Here is a 26,451-nt window from a genome sequence, read left to right as displayed (position 1 = left end):
TCCTCTGATCAACTACAGTAGATGTAAATTGGAACTGAGTAACACTCACCTTTTCAAGCTGAAACATCTGGTTTATAAGTGGGAACCTCCCAAATGCTATAATCATTGGGGATGGTATGCCTCTGGAGTGACATACTGTGTGGTGAATTCTGACATTATATAATCTACTGTACAGTATGTTGTATGAATGGCCAACACCACATAAGTCAAATATCGCAGGGCATGGTAAACAGACAATCAGCAGAATAAACTGCAAGTCTGCCTAAAAAAGAATTCCTAGCTCAGTTGAAGCTTAAACTTTAGATCGAGAATAGGTTAGAGTTCAGGTAATTTTGTCACACCCTGATCAGTTTCACCTGTCCAAGTGACCCCCTCCAGGTGTTGCTTGTTATCCCTGGTGTATATATCCCTGTGTTTCCTGTCTCTCTGTGCCAGTTCATCTTGTATGTTCCAAGTCAACCAGTGTGTTTTTCCCGTGCTCATGCCTTTCCTATTCTCTTTTACTAGTCCTCCCGGTTTTGACCCTTGCCTGTTTTCTGGACACTGTACCCGCCTGCCTGACCATTCTGCCTGCCCTGACCTCGAGCCTACCTGCCACACTGTACCTCCTGGACTCTGAACTGGTTTTGACCTTTTGCCTGTCCACGACCATTCTCTTGCCTACCCCTTTTAGATGTAGTAAATATCAAAGACTCAAACCACCTGCCTCCAGTGTCTGCATTTGGGTCTCGCCTTGTGCCCTTATAAATTTCCCCATACATTTCCTCCCAGCCGTCAGCTAATGGACCAATAAATATGTAAAATATGTATGTATAAGCCTGACTTTTAAGATTATTTGAACAGGCTTTTTCTCCTCTTAGAAGTTTTAGTGCCCGCAACCATTTTTCAATTATTGATGCATCATAACCAATATCATTTCAGAGATGAGTATACAGCACACCCTGGGACTGTACAACCCTCTTGATTTCTCTCTTTTAACAGTTGTTTATTTAACACTGCCGAGAGCAGGCATCAATTCTGTAAAGTTCATGAAGCTTCAGGTCCCCCTTGAAATCACAATGGGATTTCCTGTCTGGTAAGGTAAAAGAAGTTTCCGTAAACCGGTATCAACTCTGAAAATAAGGACTCCTTAAATGCTGTCCTGCATGTATATTGGTTTTTGATTCAAAAGCTGTCCTGCCAGTGAAGGTTTTGACGAAATGAAACAATGAATCCATTGGAATTGATCGCGTCATGTACTGCTTGACATTGCCTGGTAAATGCTGTGGCAAAACTTGCCTCAGTCTTTTCAAAGTTCATGACATTTACAACAGCAGCCTGTTTGCTCCTTGGTATTTCTTTTGAAGGTTAGGCTGGCCATTGGAGGTAATTGGACTGTTACTTCTCCCATGATCGTGTCCATTCAATACCTGATGTGAAGAGCACAGTAGAGTAGGCCTGGGAAAGATTACATTTTGCCTATGACCATACCAGTTCACTATGCTGACTGTAGTGGCTAAAGGACAGTTCTGAGGTTCGCTGTCAATACAGTCTACTTGAATGACAGGGAAGAAAAAGAACACACACACAAGGAATAATTTATGAGCCTTAGATTTCAGGCTGTAGACAGATTTCTGTACATTACCATGGTGATGCATTCTCACACACTCCTCTTTTACTGACAACCATCTGGGATTAGTTACCCATAAACATTATGTGAGGTGTGTTTCTTGTATGGCTGCTACAAGTCAGCTAGAAATCCCATAAGTCTGTTTTCTTTGTACAGGATGGATCATTATTTCTATCTGCAATACAATCGCACCAAACCGGGAAACAACTTGCTGTCAGTGCTCTGTAGTCAAGCCACATGCATTCTGGGAGGGAAAAAAAGTAGTAATCAACTGTGTTTAGATAAAGTTGAGCTCATTGCTAAACTTCTCAGCGTATCAGTGTGTACGGTGGTGGCTCACAAAGTAGCAGGCAGGGATAGACAAGCATTGGCAGGTTAATCAAGAATTAATGGAGAGTAACACAAATGACAATTTAAATTAGGGATGGGCAACTTTGATGGGGGTGGCTGCAGTGGCTGGCAGGTCTGCATACCCACATCCATGCCCACACATGCAGTCAGAGCCGGCCCCAGACTTTTGAGGGCCCTAAGCAACATTTTAAATGGTGCTATGGCCCAAGTGTAACGTCTGCTTCCAACTCACACCCTCAAACACGTAGGTCCCCTGAACGCAGCTCACTTTCCAGCCCACTTTCCAGCCCACACTCTCAAACACCTAGATCCCCTGAACGCAGCTCACTCTCCAGATCCCAGTCACCTGAATTCTAATCACCTGTTCACACACCTGTAGGTCATTATTACACACTATTTAGTTCAGGTCTTTGCACCCCGTCACTGTGAGTTATTACTTGTTTTGTGACACACGTCTTCAGAACTCTGTTTTTCCCGTGATTTACACCTCCTGTGTGTGATAGTTTTTGCCTGCCTCACTAACGACGCCTTTTGCCTATTCCCAGCCTGTACTTTAGCCTTTCAGATTTCCTGTTATCAACCTATTGCCTGATTTCCCGGACTACGTTACTAGCCTTTTCCCTGCCTGTACTGTTGCCCTTTTGGACCCCCTGTGTATGACCTTCTGCCTGCCCCTTGACCCAGCTACCTGCCTCCTCCAGTGGTCCTTTTCAATTATCACCCTGTGCTTGAGACCAGCTCTCTGTCTCCCTTGTGTTCATTACACCAAGGACATGCCGTGGAAGGAACAGCACAGTTTTTATGCTGCTGCTATGAATATGTAATAAATGTGTAAAATATGCATTGGTTCTATGTGTCTATGTTACATGGAGGTGGTTATTTTACAACACTAATGATTGCAATTAAACTAGGAATACTGGGCATGTATTACATCCCCAAATTTGCAAATGGTTTGTAGGGGTTAAATTAGACGTAAAGCTCTGTAATTTGTGTACTTCTATGTACTGTTTGGGCAATGATTAATGCACAAGTTCTGCCTTAAAACATTTAACAAAGACTGCAGTACTCAACTTACATTATTCAGTCTGAATCTGCTTGTTTGGGAGCTTCTTATTTTTAGCTTCTTTAATCAAGCCATTCCTAATTTCTCAAAAGGCTGAGTAAAATCCTCTGCTGTTTTTCTACATGCTACATTCTACATGCCTTAGATGAAGAGCTCACTTTGCTTTGTAGTTCAACTCCACGTCTTCCTCTATGTCTTTCCATTACACACCGCCTCTTCTGAAAAGACAAATGCTTACAAGTATCATCATAATGCCCATGATTTGATACGATAATATGCACGAGGGCATCCATTAACCGTTTTTACATTCATCATTGCCAGAATGCCTTTATGATACACATTTTATGCCGAGTTTACATACTATAGCTTTGTGTTGTCTGTGATCATACTGTAGCATAGGACAGACATGTTACAACAAATCTCAGCTGTCTCTATACTCTTTATTGTTGTCCATTGAGTTGGAACGATTGACATGGTACAGTGTTCTAAAAGTAACAGGCCTTTGTGAAGAAACACAATTTAGTGTATGACAAATACTAATTGTGAGAATAAATGGCATGGCAGCATATGTTTCTATCTTATTTGGTTAACACAACCAGCATGATGTTAAAGTAGGAAGTTATATCAAAGGTTTTAAAGTTAAAGGCAGATTATGTACACCTTGTTAAACTCGCACTGTATATTCAAACATGAAGAGAAATTGGATTCACTTTAAGGTGTCCTCATTCGAATGACTCCACTGAGGTATTCATTTCAATAAACACATATCACCTGCTTTTTTAAAAATCCGATTCTCAATCCCACCTAAAGTCTTGTCCCACCATCTCATAGAATTTGATATTAAAAGGCCTATAAAAGTCCCGTAGCTGCTCAATGACCTCTCGGTCGATCTGCACGTGAGTTCTACCCTTTGACTTGCCCAGGCAGCGGGGCTGGCTGCTGCTCTCTGGCTTCTTCAGGCAAGGGAAGCCTTTGGTTCGGTTAAAGTAGAAGTGCTTGTCTGTGATGATGCGTTTGAGACCCAAGAAGTCCTGGACTCGGCCCAGCTCCCCCGCCGGGTCCGTGATCAGCCGCTCGCCGCTCACAAAGTGGATCTGGGAAAGGCGAAAGTACTGCAGCCAGTTCTCTAGGTGGAGGATGTACATCCCTATGCGGATAGCGTTCCATGAGGTGTCTACCAGACCCTGGCTCCGGTTCTGGAAGGCCAGCTCCTCGAAGGTGGGGATGTCCGGCTTCTTGGACAGGGTCTGTGTGTAGTCTGAGATGGCCCTGGTGACTGGGTTACGCACCACCACAATCAGCTTGGTGTTTGGGGACATACTGGCGATGCGTCTGGGAGCCTCTCGTGTCACAAAGTAGCTGGGGGTTTTCTCCAAGGTGATTTGGCTGTCTAGAGTCCGTGGCATTAGTCCTCTAAATAGGGAAAGACAGAAAGAGAAAAATGTTGACTTACAATGCATTTTTTTATGCCTGGAATCCATTGTATTAGTACTCTAGAAGGGGATAGAATAGTAAAGCAATTTAATTGTCGTGCAGAAATTGTTATCCACTTCGATAGCTGAAAAGGTTTCATGAAAACAACTCCTGTTCCCTATCTCCAGGGTGACAGTGATGCTGAGGGCTGGAGGGAAATCATCCAATCACATTTTAGACTGGTGTTCATAAATCACCATCACCTGCATTAAGGATATCCAACAGAAAAAGATGCTTGGGAGAATCTGGGTCACACTAAATAGGTCATCATCTTAAAATGTTTGTAAAGTTTTTCTCATATCCACGGAATCTATGCATAGCAAAGTAAAGACTAGTGTTCTGATATTTTCCAAGAAAATGTAGAGACTGGCATTGCTCTGGGAATTTCCTTTCATCATTCGAGCAATGGGAGTTAAGAAATGCATCAATCCTGTTTAAAACCTGGGTTATGCAAAAGTTGGATTTAAACATGGAGCCACTGGAGCCACATGAGCCAAGTAAAGCCCCACCGGCCAAACCCTCCCCTAACCCGAACAACGCTGGGCCAAACCCTCCCCTAACCCGAACAACGCTGGGCCAATCGTGCATCGTCCTATGGGACTCCCGGCCATGGCTGGTTGTGGCACAGCCCGGGAATGAACCCGGGTTAGAACAGAAGTGTGTCTTCTGGCTTTCCCAACATGCTTCTGGTCCACCTCTCTAACCTCTAGGCTACTGGGCTTTCCCATAGTGTATCCATAATACAAGCTCTAGATCCAGTAAAATGCTTCTTCCCTCCAGGTCAGGACCTTATTTCCTAGAAACATTTGAACATTAACATGGATAGATCCCACCTGAAGTGCATCGAGCAGTTTCTCCAAAAACCATTCTTGCACTAAAACAGATACAGTAAATAAAATAGTAACTTCATGTCTATGACTGATGATTCTGTGCTTCCTTTGTGGCAACAGTTTGGGGAAGGCCCTTTCCTGTTTCAGGGTGACAATATAGAAATGGTTTGTTGAGATCTTTGTGGAAGAACTTGACTGTCCTGCTCAGAGCCTATTCTCAACTCCATGGAACACCTTTGGGATGAACTGGAACACCGACTGCGAGCAGGGCCTAATCGCCCCAACATCACTGCCCGACCTCACTAATGCTCTTGTGGCTGAATGGAAGCAAGTCCCCGCAGCAATGTTCCAACATCTATTGGAAAGCCTTCCCAGAAGAGTGGAGGCTGTTATTGCAGCATAGGGGGCTACCAACTCCATATTAATGCCTATGATTTTGGAATGAGATGTTTGACTTGAAGGTGTCCACGTACTTTTGGTCATGTAGTGTACCTTTACAGTCTGAGAAATATTGATCAGTTTAGCTTGATTTATGAATCCTGTGCTGGTCTGCTGGGTGTCTCAGTTAGCCTCACCAGTTTAGGGCCACAGGCAATCATTAATCTCCCATGGGATGGAAGGACCAGAACAGCAGTAGCACCATCCCCAGAAAACAGCTTTACCGTACGCTAAAAACATGCTACTATATCTCAGGTGCTATGTGATGGAGTCCTAACTTAGTTACATCATCAACCTTAACCTATAGCATAGCATATTCTTCCTCTTTCTTCACACTTCCATCATCATACATGTATTATTGAGTTGATGGAATTTTAGGAAACTATATAATCTCATGGAGAAAGCTACAGACATTCCAACACTGTTGGGTTATATAATTTCAAACGCTACCCTTTTCTGTTTAGACAATTCTTACCAACACTGTTAAAATTAACAGCTGCAATTAGGCATATTACATAAACCTTTTTAAAAAATCCACACAACCAACAACCAGGATAGTGTTACTGACAGTCTAACACTTCCCCTGTTGCCTAGTGCAGGAGCTGAACGCAGCGTGAACAAGATCTGAAATTCTCACTCTTTTGCTGATGAGGAGTGTTGGTGCTGTACTAGCTTTAGCAGCAGTACTTCGTAGCATTTCCCAAAGTGCCACCAAGAGGTGCATTTCTTGTCGATTAGGAATGAAAGAAAATCCATCACCTCCTTTAACTTTATTTAATCCACCAAGGTTTCAGATGAGACCAGGACACAAAGAGGTTATGTGGAGCTTTCCATAGAGAAAGCCATAATGGAACATGTCATTCATGGGATGCTCTTACTTCACACAACCAATTACATTCTCCATTTTCCAAGTACAAGACGACAATGATCCACTGCCTAAAGATGGACATGTGCATTTTGGGGAGCACAAGAACAACATGACATGCTGACATTATCCACTGGGTTTGCTGAGTCATGGGTTTGGTTGAACAGAAACCTAGCTTGAATCGAACTGTATTTGTTCATGATTGGAGTGATGAGATACACATGTACATTTGCTCTTTCGATTATTCCCCCCTTCTCTTTGTCATTAAACATGAACAACTTGTCAGGGACAGCTTTATCACTGTTTTATTAATCTGATTTAAATTGGTGGAATTTGCATTACCATGATGTGAACTTCCATAGAGCAGGCCTACATGTTGTGCACACATTCTCATTTCAGCAGGGACTTAATCCATGTCATGTATTTGAAAAATGAATTTACCCTCTCAGGTGTAATCAGAAAGAAATATGCAATAATTACAATATATTACATTGATCAAATAAATTGTCCACCTGCTGTTCTCTATAGTTTTTTTATTGAACCAACATTTGTTTTACAGATATTGAATATTATAAATTAAAGCCCATTCACATGATCACAAAACGTTCAATTGACCAGAATATAAACCCGCTTCTCATCAAGAAATATTTCATTCATGTTTAACTATAGTGCCATCTTCCATTTTCCTCTTATGTAAATACCCAAACCGAGGAGAAGAACAGTTATTCATGTGAGCATACTGACTGCGTTACTGAGAACACAACCACCACCGTGGGAAATTAGGAATGGCTCCATGCAAAGGTCTGATATCACACCTGAAACTTCCACAAACATGAATTGCCACTTGCTATTTGCGTTGGCCTTCCTGTATGTAGATGCCTGCCTTTTTCAATGGAGGTGCTTGTAGCATAAGAGAGGACAGGAGGCTCTCGCTGTAATTGTAATGTGCCAAGGTTACTGTGACATGTTGTAAGCCATTTAGCAGCAGTGTATTCTGTCCTGACACCCTATGGTGCTTGAAGAGAACAGCGAGCACCTTCAGTAGTGTAGCTTTCTAAAAACCTTCATTGTTGCTCGATAGGCCTACTCTCAAAAGGATAGGGTTACCATGATCACTCCAGCTCTCAATACCCACGAGCTTTGTGGAGCTCTGGGACTAAGTTACAGTGGAGAATGCTGGTAGATGATATATTGTAAATCATATCAGATAACTCTGTAGAATTAACCATTAGTAAAATATTAATAATGAGATAGAATATGGTTGGAAGGTATACACACAATGTGGAACTGTACTGCCATTGCACACATTTTGACACATACAGTACACCCACACACACACACACACACACACACACACACACACACACACACACACACACACACACACACACACACACACACACACACACACACACACACACACACACACACATATCTATAAAGCTGGCAGTAACTGGCATTTTGTGTCATGAATCAAAGTTGTAGAGAGATGGATGGGCTCCCTGCTCTGATCATCATCCGGATCCTGTAAGCTGGAACTAAATTGACTGGAGTAATTTACAGCCGTCTCATGTTCAGGTTATTGGTGAAACTCTGAGAGGAGTCAGGATGTGTTACAGGCTTGGCTGTGACATTTTAATCACTCTGTTAAAATGAACCGAGGTGTGGAAAATCTATCCCAACATTGTAAATGTGCCCAGTGCTCACGAGATTGCAAAGGGATAGCAATTCCCCCATCACCGGTAAAAACACACGTGTGTATTTAATACCCCCCTGACAGATGTGTTGAGACCAACACCTAAAAATCATGTCTGGCATACTGTAACATTAAAAGTGCTAAAGGATGTGCCAAGTTCTCTGGCTGCTAACGTGGCTCCACTGAGCAAGTCAACATTGTACAGACACCCAGGCACCAGCTATATCAGGCATGTAAGACCGTAGCAGCAGGTAAAGGTCAGCTTTGGATCATCTCCTTCAGCACAATCAATTAACCCAGACCTCGCCAGTGTAACTTCATTGACATTTCAAATCAAGAGGGAATTGAGTGCATTATAAGAGTCCTCAGTAAATATTTGCTTGTGAACCACAGTAGAGCGTATACATTACTTTGGTATGGTCATTAGCAAGTCTTTGATGTGGACGAAATGGAATGTGTGTGACGGCAGATGCACAGAACACCTGTAGCATCTCTAAGGTTGAGCTAAAATGTAGCATAGCATCTTTCAATAGATGTACAGAACATGTGTAGCATCTCTAAGGTTGAGTTAAAATGTAGCATAGCATCTTTCAATAGATGTACAGAACATGTGTGGCCTCTCTAAGGTTGAGTTAAAACGTAGCATAGTATCTTTCAATAGATGTAGAGAACATGTGGAGCCTCTCTAAGGTTGAGTTAAAACGTAGCATAGCATCTTTCATTAGATGTACAGAGTCAGGTGTTGATGTGGCTAACTCAAAAACTCAATCATGGAGTATTCTGTTTAATCTCAAACCTTTGTGGCACAGGAGGTTTGTGGCACCTTAATTGGGGAGGACAGGCTCGTGGTAATGGCTGGAGCGGAATCAGTGGAATGGTATCAAATACATCAAACATGGTTTGATGTCATTGCATTTGCTCCGTTTCAGACATTATTATGAGCCATCCTCCCCTCAGCAGCCTCCACTGCTTTGTGGATATTGTTTGGCTTCTTCAATGTTGTATTCATGTCCTCCACGTTCAAGCTATCATCCACTGTCAGTAGAAAGGTTGTGGCGATGACACACTGTTTTCAACCAAATTAATCCAGGCCTCATGGTACTAATTACCCAGCTTTATGATGAGTCGGAGGATTGGACAGTAATGCGAGGGCCAGGCCTGATCTGATTGGGATTTAAATTGGAAACCATCAATCATGACAAGCAGGCAGCGTCCCTGCAACAGACAGACAGACGGTGAGATTTAGAGAGTGGCCCCTATCTCTGGCAGAGCAGAACGTGTCTGTCATCACACAGACTAATAATGAACCCGGCCTATTATACAATACACAGCTTGTGAGTTACTGCCTACTAACCAGGGACAGGGAGCATGGTGACTTCAACGTATCCATTATCTGTGGTGTTGGGATGGCCTCGGCTCGAGCCGGGGTTATTTGGAAAAGCCCCTGATTAAATTATGACAAAGGTCTCATGGCTCATCATGGTCACTTCCAAATGATCTGTAGAACGTAAGCTGAAGTGAGATCAGTGCAGGGAAAAGCCTGGCATTTAGAGCATGTCTATACTGCTTTCTTGGTGGATGCTAAGAGCATGTTGTTGAAGTGTGGTGTTACACAGTATTGTATGTGGATTTCAAAGCTTTCTCACATACTGCACCTCTATTACCGGGGCCTGAATTATATTCACATTCACATAGGCAGTCATACTCTTATCCATTGCTTTCATTCTGAAGCCTTTCATCTTCTAAGTTGTATTACATTTCACAACAATACAGTGAAAACTATCTAAGGTTATAGGATCCAGGGAAAGGTAATACCAGTATGTGAGAAAGCTTTTAAATCATTATAGAGTATGGCTACAAACTACTTTATGTGTCTATGTTTAAGGTATGGCTACGGCATATCTTCAATGACACAAGGAGGGTTAATTTGTACAGACCATGTTATGTTACGGTTGCGAACAACCCAGATTGCAATTACACAGCTTCATGTGTTCTAACGCACAATGCTGTAATAAAACCAGAGTCGCTGTTCAACCGCATCACCAGCTGCAGTCTACTCCCCTCGCCTGGTACGAAGGATATAGCTTCATTCTGTCTCCACTGGAAAAGATTATCTTATTAATATTTCACTCACTCCCATTTCTGCTGGGATGACGTCCAAGCATTAATCACCAGTCAGCAGCGACAGAAGCTGGTCTCAATGGAAGTCAATTAAGAGTTACCGAGCAATGTCCCAGACAGCAATACTGAAGTCAGGTCAGCTGGTTAACTAGACCAAGAAATCAGTTAGAGTCAACTGCCAAGACAACCAGCAGCAGGTCTTATTCAATTTGAAACAAAGCTCTGATCTGTTGTGTACACACCTTGTCAATCTTTTCCAGAGTAAACTATGTTTTTACATAAGGACTGTCCTGTTTGTCTGTATGGGAAACAAATATTTCAGAATCAGTCTGACCTCAATGATGTCTGATTTAGTCGTGTTGTCTGTGCACTACGTTTCACAGAAATGACAGCACATTGGAATATTCTAATCCACTGAGGATGTTGAGAGACAATTGCTCTCCTGAAGCAATAAAGTGTTGAATTAAGGCGAACCAAATGCTGTTACTGTGTCTGACTTTTATGTGGGAAAGTGTCCAACTATCCCAAAATGAAGACACTCTCAGGAAGACCCCGAAATCCATGGCTGGCAAGCTGCACGTCCTCAGATGAGCATTTCAGTTAATTGTGTAAATGTTTCAGATTAATTAACTGCGGCTCAGCTGCCAATGTCAATGAAACACAATGTAAACAAAACCATTTCAGTGCATGTCAGCCTGTCCTCACATCCTGTTCAGTTTAAACTTGTTTCCTCCTGTCACATTTCGCCCTGTCTGTCTTTGCAAAAGGCTTTCTGCTGAACTGCAGGGAATAATGGAAAACATTACCAACGCATAATGAGACACTGCAAATATTCATTCAGTCTGTAGTTGAAATGCAAATGGTTCCAAAGACACCTGGCATATGCTAGAGATAGGAAATATTGGAATGTTGCTGGCAAGGAATCAAATCAAATCAAATAACATTTTATTTGTCACATGCGCCGAATACAACTGGTGAGTGAAATGCTTATTTAGAAGCCCTTAACCAACAATGCTTCAAGAAGTTAATAAAACATTTAAAAAACAAGTGTTAAGTAAAAAATAGATGAGTCAAAAATGACAATTTTTGAATAAAAGTAACAAAAATATATATACGGGGGTACCGATACAGAGTCAATGTGCGGGGGCAGCGGTTAGTCAAGGTAATTGAGCTGAAATGTACATGCAGTTAGAGTGACTATGCATAGATTATAAACAGATTGTAGCAACAGCGCAAAAGAGGGGTCTGGGTAGCCCTTTGGTTAGCTGTTCAGGAGTCTTGGTAATCCGTCTGGCCCTGCGGTCTTGTGAATGTTGACCTGTTTAAAGGTCTTACTCACATCGGCTATGGAGAGCGTGATCACACAGTCTTCCAGAACAGCTGGTGCTCTCATGCATGTTTCAGTGTTACTTGCCTCGAAACGAGTATATAAGTAATTTAGCTCGTCTGGTAGGTTTGTGTCACTTGTCTGGTAGGTTTGTGTCTGTAATAGTTTGTAAGCCCTGCCACTTCCGAGGAGTGTTGGAGCCCTTTATTAACGCTTTGCCTATTTGGTGGTTTGTCGTGGGGCATAGCAGAATTTCTTATAAGCTTCCGGGTTAGAGCCCCGCTCCTTGAAAGCGGCAGTTCTACCCTTTAGCTCAGTGCAGATGTTGTCTGTAATCCATGGCTTCTGGTTGGGGTATGTACATTACATATGGTCACTGTGGGGATGACAACATTGATGCACTTATTGATGAGGCCAGTGATTGATGTGGTGTACTCCTCAATGCCATCGGAAGAATCCCGGAATATATTATAGTCTGTGCTTGCAAAACAGTCCTGTAGCTTAGCATCTGCTTCATCTGACTACTTTCTTGTTGACCGAGTCACTGGTGCTTCCTGCTTTAGTTTTTGCTTGTAAGCAGAAATCAGAAGGATAGAATTATGGTCAGATTTGCCAAATGGAGGGCGAGGGAGAGCTTTGTACCTGTCTCTGTGTGTGGAGTACAGGTGGTCTGGAGTTGTTTTCCTTCTGGTTGCACATTTGATAGAAATGAGTTAAAACTGATTTGAGTTTCCCTGCATGAAAGTCCCCGCCTCTGGATGAGCATTTTCCTGTTTGCTTATGGCTGCATACAGCTCATTGAGTGCTGTCTTAGTGCCAGCATCAGTCTGCAGCGGTATATAGACAGCTACGAAAAATATAGATGTAAACTCTCTTGGTAAATAATGTGGTCGACAGCTTATCATGAGATACTCTATCTCAGGCGAGCGAAACCTCGAGACTTCCTAAGAATTTGTGCACCAGCTGTTGTTTACAAATACACATAGGCCGCCGCCCCTTGTCTTACCAGAGGCTGCTGTTCTATCCTGCCGAAAAAGCTTGAAACCCGCCAGCTGTATGTTAATCATGTCGTCGTTCAGCCATGACTCGGTGAAACATAAGATATCACAGTTTGTAATGTCCTGTTGGTAGGATATTTGTGATCGTAGTTTGTCTATTTTATAATAGATTGATTGTACGTTGGCTAATAGGACCTATGGTAAAGGTAGATTATCCTCTCGGCGATCCTTACAATGCACCTGGACCGTCGTCCACGATATCTCCGTCTTTTCCTCCTGCGAATGACAGGGATGAGGGCCTTGTAGGGTGTCTGGAGTAAATTTTTCCCGTCCAACTCGTTGGAAGAAGAATAATTCCTACAGTACGGGGTGAGTCATCGCTGCCCTGATATCAAGAAGCTCTTTACGATCATAAGACACGGTGGGAGAAACATTATGTACAAAATAAGTTACAAATAATGCAAAAAAAAATTACACAATAGCACAATTGGTCATGGGATCGTAAAACGGCGGCCATCTCCTTCGGCGCCATTATCATTCCGGAAATTGTTTGACGCGTGTATACTATGTATTGTACTAACTAGACTAGACTCCAGGAAAAACAGTTTGAACAGAGTTGTGCATATCCCCATTTAATTAATCAAACTCAATTTACTACAGTCAAAACTGCACATTTATTTAATCAAATTATACATTGCTAGGCATGGTGTCGGCCATGTTAGATTCCATCTCTCAGAATAACATCATTGTGTGGCCTTGCCTCCAGGGTGGTCTACCATTCTCAAAAGCTCTTAATGATATGTACAGCTGGGTTACCTAAGGTTGGTAAAGTCTCTATCCCTGTCTCTTTGAGTAGGAAACTCACAACACCACTACCTCTGTCTCTTGCTGCCGGCAACTCCAGCTAATGACTTATTCAATACAAAATCCTAATACCAAAACCTCACTGTGCCATGGTGTCTTTGGAGGATATTCCCGGGAGGAGTTGTTTTTGTAATTAATGTTAACTGCTACATGTTTCTGAGCTATATCGGGATTAAGACTCCTCATTACTAGTGGAAAGAGATGCCTGGGCCAGTGGAATGTGCAGTTCCCTCCGTTAAATGAGCAGCAGACAACTTTCTGTCCTCGTCAACCTTTCTGACGTTAGAGTTCCGGGGCTCAGTATCCTCCCTGAGCCAATTAACGGTGGACCTGGAGAATAATCTTGGCTGAAGCCGATTCTACGAGGCCTCTTGCACAATTTGAACACTTCTCAGGGAATCTATTTGATGTGCGTCTGACTCCTGTAAAATCAGTAGAGCTGAGATGCCCTTTTAAGTTCTGATGGTGATGGTGTGTAGTGATGCAGATTTGTTAGATTTTTTTCATCGTGTGCGAAAATTTGAAAAACGCGTCCACGAAGTGTTGCGTAATTGGTTGCAGTATAATGTATGATTCAGCTACCCCTTATATAGTCACAGGGATGGAGAGACACTCACATGCAATCTACATTTTTATTTGTACCTTTATTTAACTAGGCAAGTCAATAAGAACAAATTCTTATTTTCACTGACGGCCTAAGAACAGTGGGTTAACTGTCTTGTTCAGGGGCAGAACGACAGATTTTTACCTTGTCAGCTCGGGGATTTTGAATCTTTCTAACCACTAGACTACCTGCCGCCACAAATGAGGCCAAATGGGTCTTATTCTATTTTGGAGATTGAGTAATTGCACCATTTCACTGTCGTCGCACAGGTCTCTCACTTACAGTGGGGTGAAAATAGTTGGATTATGCAAGTAATTCACAATGAAAAAGAATAAAAATAGAGGACAATCTATCACAGTGCCTCATTAGACGATGGTGACAATCATATTATTTAATGCTGAGACCAGGTCGTATTAGTTCTAGTCTGCTTAAAGTTTCAGCCACCATGACTGAGGTGAACTAATCTAGCAAACACTTATTACATTTAAATGGATGTTGTCTCATGTCTTAGACTGAAATCAAATGAAAAATAAGACTCTCTAAAGCACATTAAAGGTGATTTGTATAGAACTTCTGACGTTAATCAGCCAATTTATCTTTCTCATTACTGGCGGCATTTATGTGGCTCTTATTGCAAGATGTCAATGGCTAAACTAAAATTGCTTTCAGAGGGGATTAGAGACACTGTTGCTAGGTCCTGGCCTCTGTGGCATTTTAATTAATCAGTCCCCAAATAGTACTGATGAATTTAGAGCCTGTGTGTGTGTGTGTGTGTGTGTGTGTGTGTGTGTGTGTGTGTGTGTGTGTGTGTGTGTGTGTGTGTGTGTGTGTGTTTGTGTGTGTGTGTGTGTGTCTGTGTGTGTGTGTGTCTGTGTGTGTCTGTGTGTGTGTGTGTGCATGCATGGAGGTGGATACGTAAGTGTGGATGTGTAATTGATAGTTAACGTGAAACTAATTACATGAATACAGTATCTGCTAATATTGGCACTATATTGGCACAACCCTACTGCACACAAACTTCCCACTGTTCTATTAGTCTAATATTAGCATTATTGCAGTTATATTATAGGCCTATTCTTAACCTCCAGAGCTAAGTGCGTGAAAAAGCACTGCTATGTCGAGTCCTCAGCCCTGAACTGAATGCCTCCAAGTCCCTTTTATTGATTTAATCAGCTCCCCATGGGTGAGTCTGACTCAATTGACTTAAACACAGCAGGTATAAATGGCTTTACACTGCGATGGGACAGTGAGCACAAACAGGCACCATGTTCTGTCAGAGAGGAGAATGCGACACCTGTGTAATGCCTGCTTTTAGGCATGCAGGTACCATCTTCAGCAATGGTCTTACGGCTGCCAAGGGATGAGAGCAGGTAGAGTCACACAACTGAGCCAAGCTGAGCTGAGATTTACTGGATCTGGACATGCTGGAAAGGATCATGTGAAAGGAAAATATAAAAGCCAGCGCGGTACTGTTTGGGTAGGCACAATAATGAGAAAAGGCTATTACTCTCCTATGAACTTCTTTATCCAAGGTCTGCCTTGTGGGTCAGAGACAGCGCCAGTGTCCCGTCTCATCGATGTACAGTACACTGGAGGGACATCCCGTCAGAGGGAAGGCAGGAGGAGTCCTAACTTATCAGAGGTCACTAATCAATATTAGCCATGTTTCTGCTGGAGAGGGTTTCTTAAAAGTCTGCCCCTGAAAATATCTATGACCGTTGATCTGCATGTTTACTTACTGAAATTTGACACTGCAGCTATACTGTGGCATTTCAACCTGGGTATCAAGTCAAAGTAACTTCATCCTTGATTTGAGGCATGATTTACTTGTAATGCTTACTATTACAATTGCTTCCGGTCTGAGTGTTTCTTTTAATCTGGTATTCCGAAATATTTGTACACCTTGAGAAATCAAAGCTTTAGATCAATTATCTCACAAACTACACTATATAGTATGTGCCCCCACCTTCAAATTAGGGGATTTTACTATTTCAGTCACACCGTTGCTGACAGGTATATAAAATTGAGCACACAGCCATGCAATCTCCATAGACAAACATTGGCAGTAGAACGTCCATACTGAAGAGCTCATTGACTTTCAACAAGTCAGTTAGTTAAATTTCTGCATTGCTACAGCTGCCCCGGTCAATTGTTGTTATTGTGAAGTGGAAATGTCTAGGAGCAACAACAGCTCAGCTGCAAGGTGGTAGGCCACACAAGCTCACAGAACAGGACCGCCGAGTGCTGAAGCGCGAGGCAAGTAGCGAGTAGAAATCATCTGTGTTCGGTTGCAGCCCTCACTACCGTGTTCCAAACTGCCTCTGGAAGCAACGTCAACACAATAACTGTTCATCAGAAGCTTCATGAAATGGGTTTCCATGGATGAACAGCCACACACAAGCCTAAGATCACCATGCGCAATGCCAAGCATCGGCTGGAGTGGTGTGAAGCTCGCCACAATGGAGCAGTGGAAACAGGTTCTCTGGAGTGATGAATCACGCTTCACCAACTGGCAGTCCGTTGGACGAATCTGGGTTTGAGGGATGCCAGGAGAACGCTACCTTCCCCAATGCACAGTGCCAACTATAAAGTTTGGTGTAGGAGGAATGATGGTCTGGGGCTGTTTTTCATGGTTCAGGCTAGGCCGCTTAGTTCCAGTGAAGGGAAAACTTAACGCTACAGCATTCAATGACATTCTAGACGATTCTGTACTTCCAACTTTGTAGCAAAGGTTGGAGGAAAAACTTTTCCTGTTTCAGCATGACAATGCCCCCATGCACAAAGTGAGGTCCATACAGAAAAGGTTTTTTGGGATCAGTGTGGAAGAACTTGACTGGCCTGTACAGAGCCCTGACCTCAACCCCATCGAACACCTTAGGGATGAATTGGAACAGCGACTACGACCCAACCTCACTAATGCTCTTGTGGCTGAATGGAAGCAAGTCCCCGCAACAATGTTCCAACATCTAGTGGAAAGTCTTACCAGAAGAGTGGAGGTTGTTATAGCAGCAATGGGGGCTACCAACTCCATATTAATGCCCATCATTTTGGAATTAGATGTTCGACGAGCAGGTGTCCACATAATTTTCGGGCATCTAGTGTATCTACACTGAGAATACAAAACATTAATAACACCTGCACTTTCCATGAAATAATCTGACCAGGTGAATCCAGGTGAAAGCAATAATCCCTTATTGACGTCACTTTTTAAATCCACTTCAATTACTGTAGATGAAGGGGAGGAGAACAGTTAAAGAAGGACATTTAAGCCTTGAGACAATTGAGATATGGATTGTGTGTGTACCATTCAGAGGGTGAATGGGCAAGACAAAATATTTAAGTGCCTTTGAACGGGGTACGGTAGTAGGTGCCAGGTGCACCGGTTTGTGTCAAGAACAGCAACGCTGCTGGGTTTTTCACACTCAACGGTTTCCCGTGTGTATCAAAAATTGTCCACCACCCAAAGGACATCCAGCCAACTTGACACAACGGTGGGAAGCATTGGAGTCAACATGGGCCAGCATCTCTGTGGACCGCTTTCGACACCTTGTAGAGTCCATGCCCCGATGAACTGAGTCTGCAACTCAATATCCGGAAGGTGTCCCTAGTATTTGTTATACTCAGTGTATCTATGAGTGTTCTCTGCTGTATTGTGTTACAAGAAAGGATCTCTAAGTGATCATTATCAACAATTATCAACAACAAAAAAACAAGAGTGGTAAATAGAGAGGAGGGAATATACTGCACACTTATTCCATTCCACAAGGTACATGATTAGCCTAATGATCATGAAAAACGTTATGGACTTTCATGAACACAATCGTGGGACGTTCAAGTATACACCCTGGTACACACTTTTAAAGCTGACTGATAATGTCAGAGATACACATTAGAATAGAATGGATACAGATGCAATACACCCAAGAATATTTATATTATCTCATAGGCAGGCCTACATACATTAGGTTGTAGGAAGTTCTAAACCTACTTAGCCTAAGCCTACTGTTTTGTTGTGACAAATGCCTTTGTAGGGGCCGTGCACTTGTTCAACAAATAAAATATTGAAAATGAAATATATCATAAACAGACAAATTAGTTTCTTATATATTTAAATCAACGTGACATTTCGTACCTGTACCAGTCCAATCCTCTGTCATAGTTTCTATCGAAAAAGTGGGGCTCTGTTCCAAGCGCGCGTACATCTGGATGAATTCGAATGAACTCCAGCACCGCCCTGGTGCCGCCCTTCTTCACCCCGACGATTAGTGCGTTAGGTAACTTTTTGTTTCCATATTTCTGTGCAACAGTAATATTATATTCGGATGGGGCAATACTCCGTTTGTGAGTGATGGGCAAGGCAGAATTTCTACTTTGGTTGCGAGCATGACTTGATCCTTGGTGAGTGAGTGCCACGTTTAAAGTCTCATCCAGAGCAGTCCTCCTGTCCGCGGTGCAATCTTTTTGCAGAAGTTTTTTGCTTCCTACGTTCTTGTGATGGAGGCACATTTTTTCCTCATAACTCTGGGTTGGCATGATTGTACCACAACAAAACAGTATGCTGTAGCATAAATATGTGAAGGACAATGAAATGGTGAATATAAAAATAAATCGTTTGCTCAACCTATTTGAAGATGGCACGATTCGGTTTGAGATCAACCTATATGCCATATCTCCATGGGTCAAGGGACTGCATGTTTTTCTTCTGTGCTGCGCCTGGACTGCGGTGTCTCCCTGTGGAAACGGACTCTGCCTCTGTCAACAACCCAATACGACAGAAAACCAGGTAAATGTTCCTCCAAGAAATTACCTGTGCACAATTTGCATCGTTTTCAATTGAACAATTGTTTGATAACTTTGGAATAAAGTGATTTCAGCCATTTTCTTGGAAAAAGTAGAATGATCCCGCCTAAATGAGTTCATATAGTTTGAGTGGTAGGATGATTGCATCTGTAATATTAACTAATTGCATAATATTTTGTCGAAACACTTAAACCTCCACGGAGTCGTTATCCTCAATCCCATTCTTCGTTTTCCTCAATCCGTTGGTCTGGGTAAAATATGCCGTTCGTTGGATAATGATGAGTGACTTTGGAAACCTGCCGAAATCCATAAATCTGCATCTCTTACAAAAGGCACGGTGTAATCTGCCATTGACTCTAATCCGTGCGAAGCCTCAGCCTCGCCTTCACGGGATCTGCGATGTTCAGCTCATGTTTGGCTGCTTTCTCAAAGTTCTCAAGAATTCCGTTGCGGCAGTCAGGGACAGATGATGAATATATAAAGATGCTGCCTGACGTCACTCTTCATATGATCATATTCTCCATGCATTTAACTTTTTAAAGGAATACTCCTGATAGCCTATTTTATAGAGACATACAACATATATAGTTGGCAGGTGAAGCATAGTTTATGTGAATACCTGTGTGGGAACATTTCCACATAACTCACATGAATTTGTGTTCTCGTAGCCAATTGGAATTCATAGGACATCAAGCAGATTTTTTTTGAAAATAACTTTGAATTGCACAATGGCAAGCTCATTAATTGCTCCCTTTCAATCACGAAAGTGCACAACAAAGATGATCTCTAATCTTGAATCTCCAAGCTGTTGCACAGATCTCTGCTTTCACGGACAATCTAAACTGAGAGACATGACTGAATATTCCTTGTCTGAGTCATGAAAGGCTTAGATTTGAACAGGTGAAATCTCCATGATTCTATGCTCTCTCTCACAGATGGGTGTTCTGGGGCCCTGCACTGTAGCCAAGGAGATAAACACGTTGCTTTGTGTCATACCTAAGCACAACCATTGAGCAGATGTTATAAAAAAAAGCCATACAGTCTACCCACCAGACAACATCGAATCAAATCACATTTTATTTGTCACACGCGCCGAATACAACAGTGAAATGCTTACTTACAGGCCCTTAACCAACAATGCAGTTTTACGAAAAATAAGTGTTCTTAAAACTGCATTGTTGGTTAAGGGCTTGTAAGTAAGTATAAGAATCAAAATATTTATCCACACACACAAATACAAACACACACATATTTGTTATTCCACAATTCCATCACAGCTTTTTATTTCAGGCATCATTACTTGAAAACCAAATAGAAAACGCAATGGCTCACAATACATCATTACATGATTTGAGCATATTTTAATCAGTTTACTCAGCTAATGTGGAGGCTCTCCCAGTCTCACAGAGCAGAGAGGGAATGTTGGAGTAGTGAAACACTAGATTTTCCAAATTAGCGAGGCACCAGCGAGTCTGTTTCCCTGTTTCACTCTGTGGCTCTGCCATGGGGCTGAACCTGCTATTAGTGAAATGTGATTAGGGACCACCGATCAATTGGGGCCACAGTCCCCAGTAATATGACATTGATACAGCAAGGCGTAGTGGGGTTCATTAACCTTTCCAGCCCAGCTAGAGAGAACCCTGGGGCTTCAAAGTGCAAATGCTTTACAGTCATGTCTAAGGGAGCTCTACAGTATTACCCAACTGTGTACTGCTCAGTTTGTACTGGTCATGTAAGTTCATCGCTCTTAGAATGGCGGAGGGCTGTTGTATTGTGTCCTCATAGCTCAACCTCCACCTAGCAGAATTGTTAATATTGAAAGAATCCACAGGACAGTGCAAAGGGAATTTTAAAAGCCTGTCCTCTCTGGCTGTATTCCTTGCCTCACAGTAAGCTTTCTTACTTCATAATGAGTCCCAGTGTCTAATTTGGAAAAGTAGGCACTGTAGGTCTCTGTATACACACAGATAAAATGCTCAACCTCTTGTCCTTGCATGGGGGGAGGTTCTAAATTCTCCTATTTCAAATCAATTAGGTCTAATCATCAGATTCTGAGGGAGTAGTAAGGATTGGTGGCTGATGGTTAATGTCCTATCAGTCTTTGATAATCAATCATTTGAAGGAAAACATTTTCCCCGCAGTATTACTTGGGATGCTGTCCATGGTGCTGAAAATGGTTCCCGGTTATAATAATGTGCATGGTGCTGTCCATGATGCTGAAAATGGTACACAGTTTTAATACTGCCCATTGTGCTGTCCATGGTGCTGAAAATGGTTCACAGGTCTAATACTGCCCATAGTGCTGTCCATGGTGCTGAAAATAGTTCACAGTTATAATAATGTACATGGTGCTGTCCATGTTGCTGACAATGGTTCAAAGTGATAATAATGTGCATGATGCTGCCCATGAGGCTGAAAATGGTTCACAGTTCTAATACTGCCCATTGTGTTGTCCATGGTGCTGAAAATGGTTCATCGTTCTAATAATGTGCATGATGCAGTCCATGGTGCTGAAAATGGTTCACAGTTCTAATAATGTGCATTGTGTTATCCATAGTGCTGAAAATGGTTCACAGTTCTAATAATGTGCATTGTGCATTGTGCTGTCCATGGTGCTGAAACTGGCAACTGTTCTCCACTCTATGCTGCTCTGAGCTCTAACTCCTGTACCCCAATGATGTAAAAAGGACAGATGTCTCAATGCCGTGCATGTAAGGAACTTAATACTGTTATCCAGTATAGATTATGTATGACATTTTACATGTTATTGTAGTCATTGTTTACCTGTTGAATACTGTTAATGAGAGATTGTCACACAGTTACAATGAACGATAAGATACACACATGTTCTAGTGCTTTTCTGCATTGGGAGATAACGTTGAATGTGTTACTTTATACCCTATGGGAGAAACTGCATTTGCACTGACAACTGTAATGCAATGACACAATATCCCTCACCCGTATATACAGTAAATAAATATTTGTGCCATCCAGGTTGAAGAAAAAATGATTAGCCAGCTTGTGTTTTATTGAAGTCTGAGATAGTTTGCTGTTGTTGAACAGGGATAAACTACTGTATTCCATCGCCATGATACTGTACAGCATGCAGCACAGCAGGAGGATTTTATAAATTTAAGCAAACCACTCCACCAAACTGCTGGCTGCCCTTTCTGTTTCCTTTTGCATCGAGCTGAGCTGTCCTCACTCTTTACTTTACTGTCCATAGCACATCTGTTCATTTCTTTTAATGTGTTTCCATGCTATCATTCAGCCATAATGAGATCACAGACTTGACTACATGCATCACTTGGAGTCTGAAAGAGAAAATGACTCCACCCACACTAAGGGTGCTACCTAGAGTGGAAAACGTGACATTATGTACTGGAGAATGCATGACATATGCCGCACAATTGTAGATACATTTGAGTAAGAGCCCTTTGTGAAGCTGATGCTGAAGAATGTGTTTTCATATGAACCTATTTGATTTCTTCACCGCTAGGCAGTGCTACGTATAGAGTTACATGGACTTTTTCATGGAATTATGAACAATCCACTTGTCAAATTCAGCCAACAACAGTAAAACATTAAACTATGACCTCCGTGTACTGTATACACATCATTTGGGTGTTAGGTAGCCTAGCGGTTAGAGCATTGGGCCAGTAACAGAAACGTTTCTGGTTTGATTCTAGAGCCGACAAGATGAAAATTCTGTCTGTGCCCTTGAGCAAGGCACTTAACCCTAATTTACTCCAGGGGTGCTGTACTACAATGGCGGACCCTATAAAACAACACATTTCACTGCAACCTGTCTGAGGGTTTTATTTATTAGTTTAAAAAATATATATATTTTGGTTTCTGCTTTCTGATCTATAGAAACAGAATAATAGACAAGCCATAACCCAGCTAAAGGCCATTGAACAGCAGGCCATTTCCCTGCCTTCCAGCCACTGACTCAGCTAATTGTTGCTGACATTTTTCCCGTGTTGTTCAAATCAAAACAATTTTCATCTATCGATTTCCTAAGTCTCTCACAAAAGGAAGAACATGAGCTTAGAAATGTCATCCTTTTGGTGATCTGCCGAGCGTCTCAGTGGGAGTGCTTCCTGAAAACGAGTAATTGTCTCATAGACAGTTTATATTGGCAGTGTTCAGCAGGATCCTCAGTACAGGGACCAGGTCTGATCCTCTCCAATTTGTTCACACTGAGGATCAGGGTCCAAAGTCTGAGCTCAGCGTTTTTGCAAGCACGGGGGAAAAAGATGCCAACCAGCCAAGACTCAGCTCCAACATTATTCATACCCTGTACACATAGAGCTGAGACACAGGAGCATAGAAAGGGGCAGTGAACTCTCTGAGAGGTAGCAGAGACTATATAGCTAACTTCTACAGAAGGCTAGACATGCTACTGTGGCAAGATGTAGTATGTGTTCATTAACGTAATCTCAAGCTGGTCTGTTTTGAACTCAGAAAGACTTCCTAACATGGATTTTACTCTGAAGGGATTTGTTGGTCTGATATTAGGTATTTAGTTGATTTGAATATGTTGAATTATTTATCTGTGTTGGATGTCGAAAGGCTGTAACTTTATGAGGAAAGAAAAATGACATATACTGCTATGAATAACTCTGACTGTTATGTGGTCTGACAGTGTTTAGATGTACATTTTAAATTTTCTTATCTGTATTATTAGTAATGGTAATTAATAAGCTTTCCTAGTGGCATTTTTTTTGCTCAGTTCTTGATGGTTTGTGGACAATGACGGAGGTATTGTCAAACACTATCTTTGAAGAATGCAGAATGATACTAAGAACGGCACATGGCATAATTCATTGGAAAGTGTCATCTTTCAAATTGTGGGTAGTTTTTCTAGTGCAGGTTGTGTCTGCCAGACAGCTGAGGAGGATTTGACTATAAAAATGTTATTAGATGTCATAAAGAGCCCCTCCATAGATCTTTTCTGTCCCACCCACACATTTGATATTAAACTCTAGTTTTAATGGGAGCACCTACCATAAGTGGTTTTCTGCTGAGGCGCCAGCATCATTGGTCTTTAAAGGGTAGGAGACTATCATGGACTTTTGGAAGTTTATGATACTTATAGGTAACATATATATTTGCATTCATTTTTTTCAATAGCGATCGGGTATGGGATGCCATATGTTTAACTATCAGCACAGACCTTCTCCTGGTGGATGGACGGTGGTTTACAGTGGAAGACACAGAACCAATAACATATTGTAGACCCTGCATAAATACTGTACCATCGTCTCTGAGTTGACTGTTTTACTAATTTACATTCCATTCCCACCCCGGGTCATGTTTAACGTTTTAGATGCACCAGCATTTTAGGGACAGAGCTGTTCATTGGTGGGGGAAAACATATTGTTGAGACATAGGTGACTGTCTGTCAAATGGTACAGGGCATGGGAAACAACATACTGTAGATGAAAATGGGGGCATTTTAGGGTGAGAGATATTGCATATTTAATTTTTATGGAATTAAATGAAGGAAAATATGCTGACAAACCTTTTCACAACAACAGAGTTCAGTTCCACCAGTTACTGAATGCAATATTTAACATTAAAACATTTTGTTTAAGTATAATTTTGTTTAAGTATAATATATATATATATATATATATATATATATATATATATATATATATATATATATATATATATATATTGGTATTTCTTGCCAGACAGCATTTTGGAAGTTGACTGTATAGGTCAGGATTTCAACAGCAGGAACTAGACCTTTGTCTTTGAAAACTATACTGTCGAACATAATCCAGCCATTTTTCTGCAAACCTCAAATGCAATGAGAGTAGATGGATGGGTGTGATGAGGTTTTCAACGCCTTTTCATTTCCTGCCCCCTCTTTTAGATTGCATTTCCACATATTCTTTTCAGCATCTGGTTCGCTGACACCCTGTGAAATGCATGCAAACAGCGAGCACCTAACCAGAGCGTTATCTATTTTGAGCCCCCAACCAAATTGAATCCAAACAAAATGGCTGAGGAATGAGAGCTGGCCCTCAATGAGGCCATCTATCACAGATTCTCCTCAGGCTTTCAGACCAGAAATGATTCTGATAATGACACTAAATGTGCTGAATTTCTCCCTGTCCCAATAAACCAAACTTTGGCCTCTCATTAGTAAGGCCAGTGATGACTATTAGTCACTGTCTACGGATTCCTTAGTAATTAGCTGAACGCAATTTAAAGGGCAGTCTCTGTTTCTTTTCTGCATCCTTTAGTGATGACAGTATCTGCTTCTTTTCAGTTGGACTCAGACAGTGGCTTTAGAATAGTCTAATATGAGTTTCAGCTCAACCATTGAAAGGTGTGACACATACTGTAAGTGTAACACACTGTTCTGTACGCACTGATTAAGTCTTGTATTGATCATTTATCAATAGGAGATGAAGGAAGCATTATTGAACAAAATCCAACAAGTGCCTAGACTATGGCAGACTTGTCTCTGATAAAAGCTTTTAAATGGATAGGATACTAGGTGAGTGACCCATAGTGATCCTTAAAGCTCACCCTATTGTCTATGTAAATCACAGATGTTTGTGTCACTGACTCCTCCCCCAGACAGAAGCACTTGTCTGTGAAATGGGTTGACACAGACCCTTGATCCCAGTACTAACAGGTGATTTGCTAGAGGCCATGATCAAAACACCACTGCAAGGAGGAGGTGAGGAGGGCCTCATTGTCTTCATATGGTGCTTATTTCAACTGCTGGGACACATAAAGACATTGACTTATTGCTGTGTCCTTCTATCATAGAGTTGAGGGAAATGTTTGCAGAGCTACACTCATAGAAAAAAGGGTTCCCAAAGGGTTCTGCGGCTGTCCCATAGGAGAACTGTTTTTTTGGTTCCAGGTAGAACTCTTTAAGGTTCTATGTAGAACCCTCTGTGGAAAGGGTTCTACATGGAACCCAAAAGGGTTCTACTTGGAACCAAAAGGGGTTCATCAAAGGGATATCCTGTGGGGATAGCCGAAGAACCCTTTTTGGTTCTAGGTAGCACTTTTTTTTCTGAGAGTGTTACCAATGCAACGTTCAAACAACGTGAAAAGCAAGTCATACTATTTTTAACCAAGTACATACAAGCAACTCATGACTATACTTTGATGTTAAGTTGCTTAGACGCAGCAGAGCAAATTTCATTCTTCACCATCAATAGGGAAATGTAATATTGAATTTTTACTAGACAAACAGAATACAGATGTTAAGCTTTTCACTGTCACAAACACCAGTACATAAAATCTCAAATGGATCAGCCAAGCACCAAAGCATATGCATAATTCATGTGTGAGGGCTACATTTTACAGCACTCTGAGATTCAACTGTGTTCATTATTTATGTGTGAATCCTACTTGGTCCCCTCTTCATATTCAGA

At 41.8% G+C, this 26,451-nt stretch overlaps 1 protein-coding gene across 1 annotated transcript; it reads right to left on the bottom strand.

The window, feature by feature from the left end:
* Positions 1–3,449: 3,449 nt before the first annotated feature.
* Positions 3,450–20,131, bottom strand: LOC110538265 (heparan sulfate glucosamine 3-O-sulfotransferase 2-like). The gene is made up of 2 exons (XM_021624980.2): positions 18,372–20,131; positions 3,450–4,436 (listed from the first exon to the last, which is right to left on the bottom strand). Exons 1-2 carry the CDS (start codon positions 18,905–18,907, stop codon positions 3,818–3,820), a joined length of 1,155 nt encoding a protein of 384 aa, XP_021480655.1. The 5' UTR covers positions 18,908–20,131; the 3' UTR covers positions 3,450–3,817.
* Positions 20,132–26,451: the final 6,320 nt, after the last annotated feature.

The sequence above is a fragment of the Oncorhynchus mykiss genome, chromosome 12 (assembly GCF_013265735.2).
Source record: "Oncorhynchus mykiss isolate Arlee chromosome 12, USDA_OmykA_1.1, whole genome shotgun sequence".
Classification (NCBI taxonomy): Eukaryota; Metazoa; Chordata; class Actinopteri; order Salmoniformes; family Salmonidae; genus Oncorhynchus; species Oncorhynchus mykiss.
Note: the sequence above shows the minus strand (reverse complement) of the source record. Positions and strands in the feature narration are given on the sequence as shown.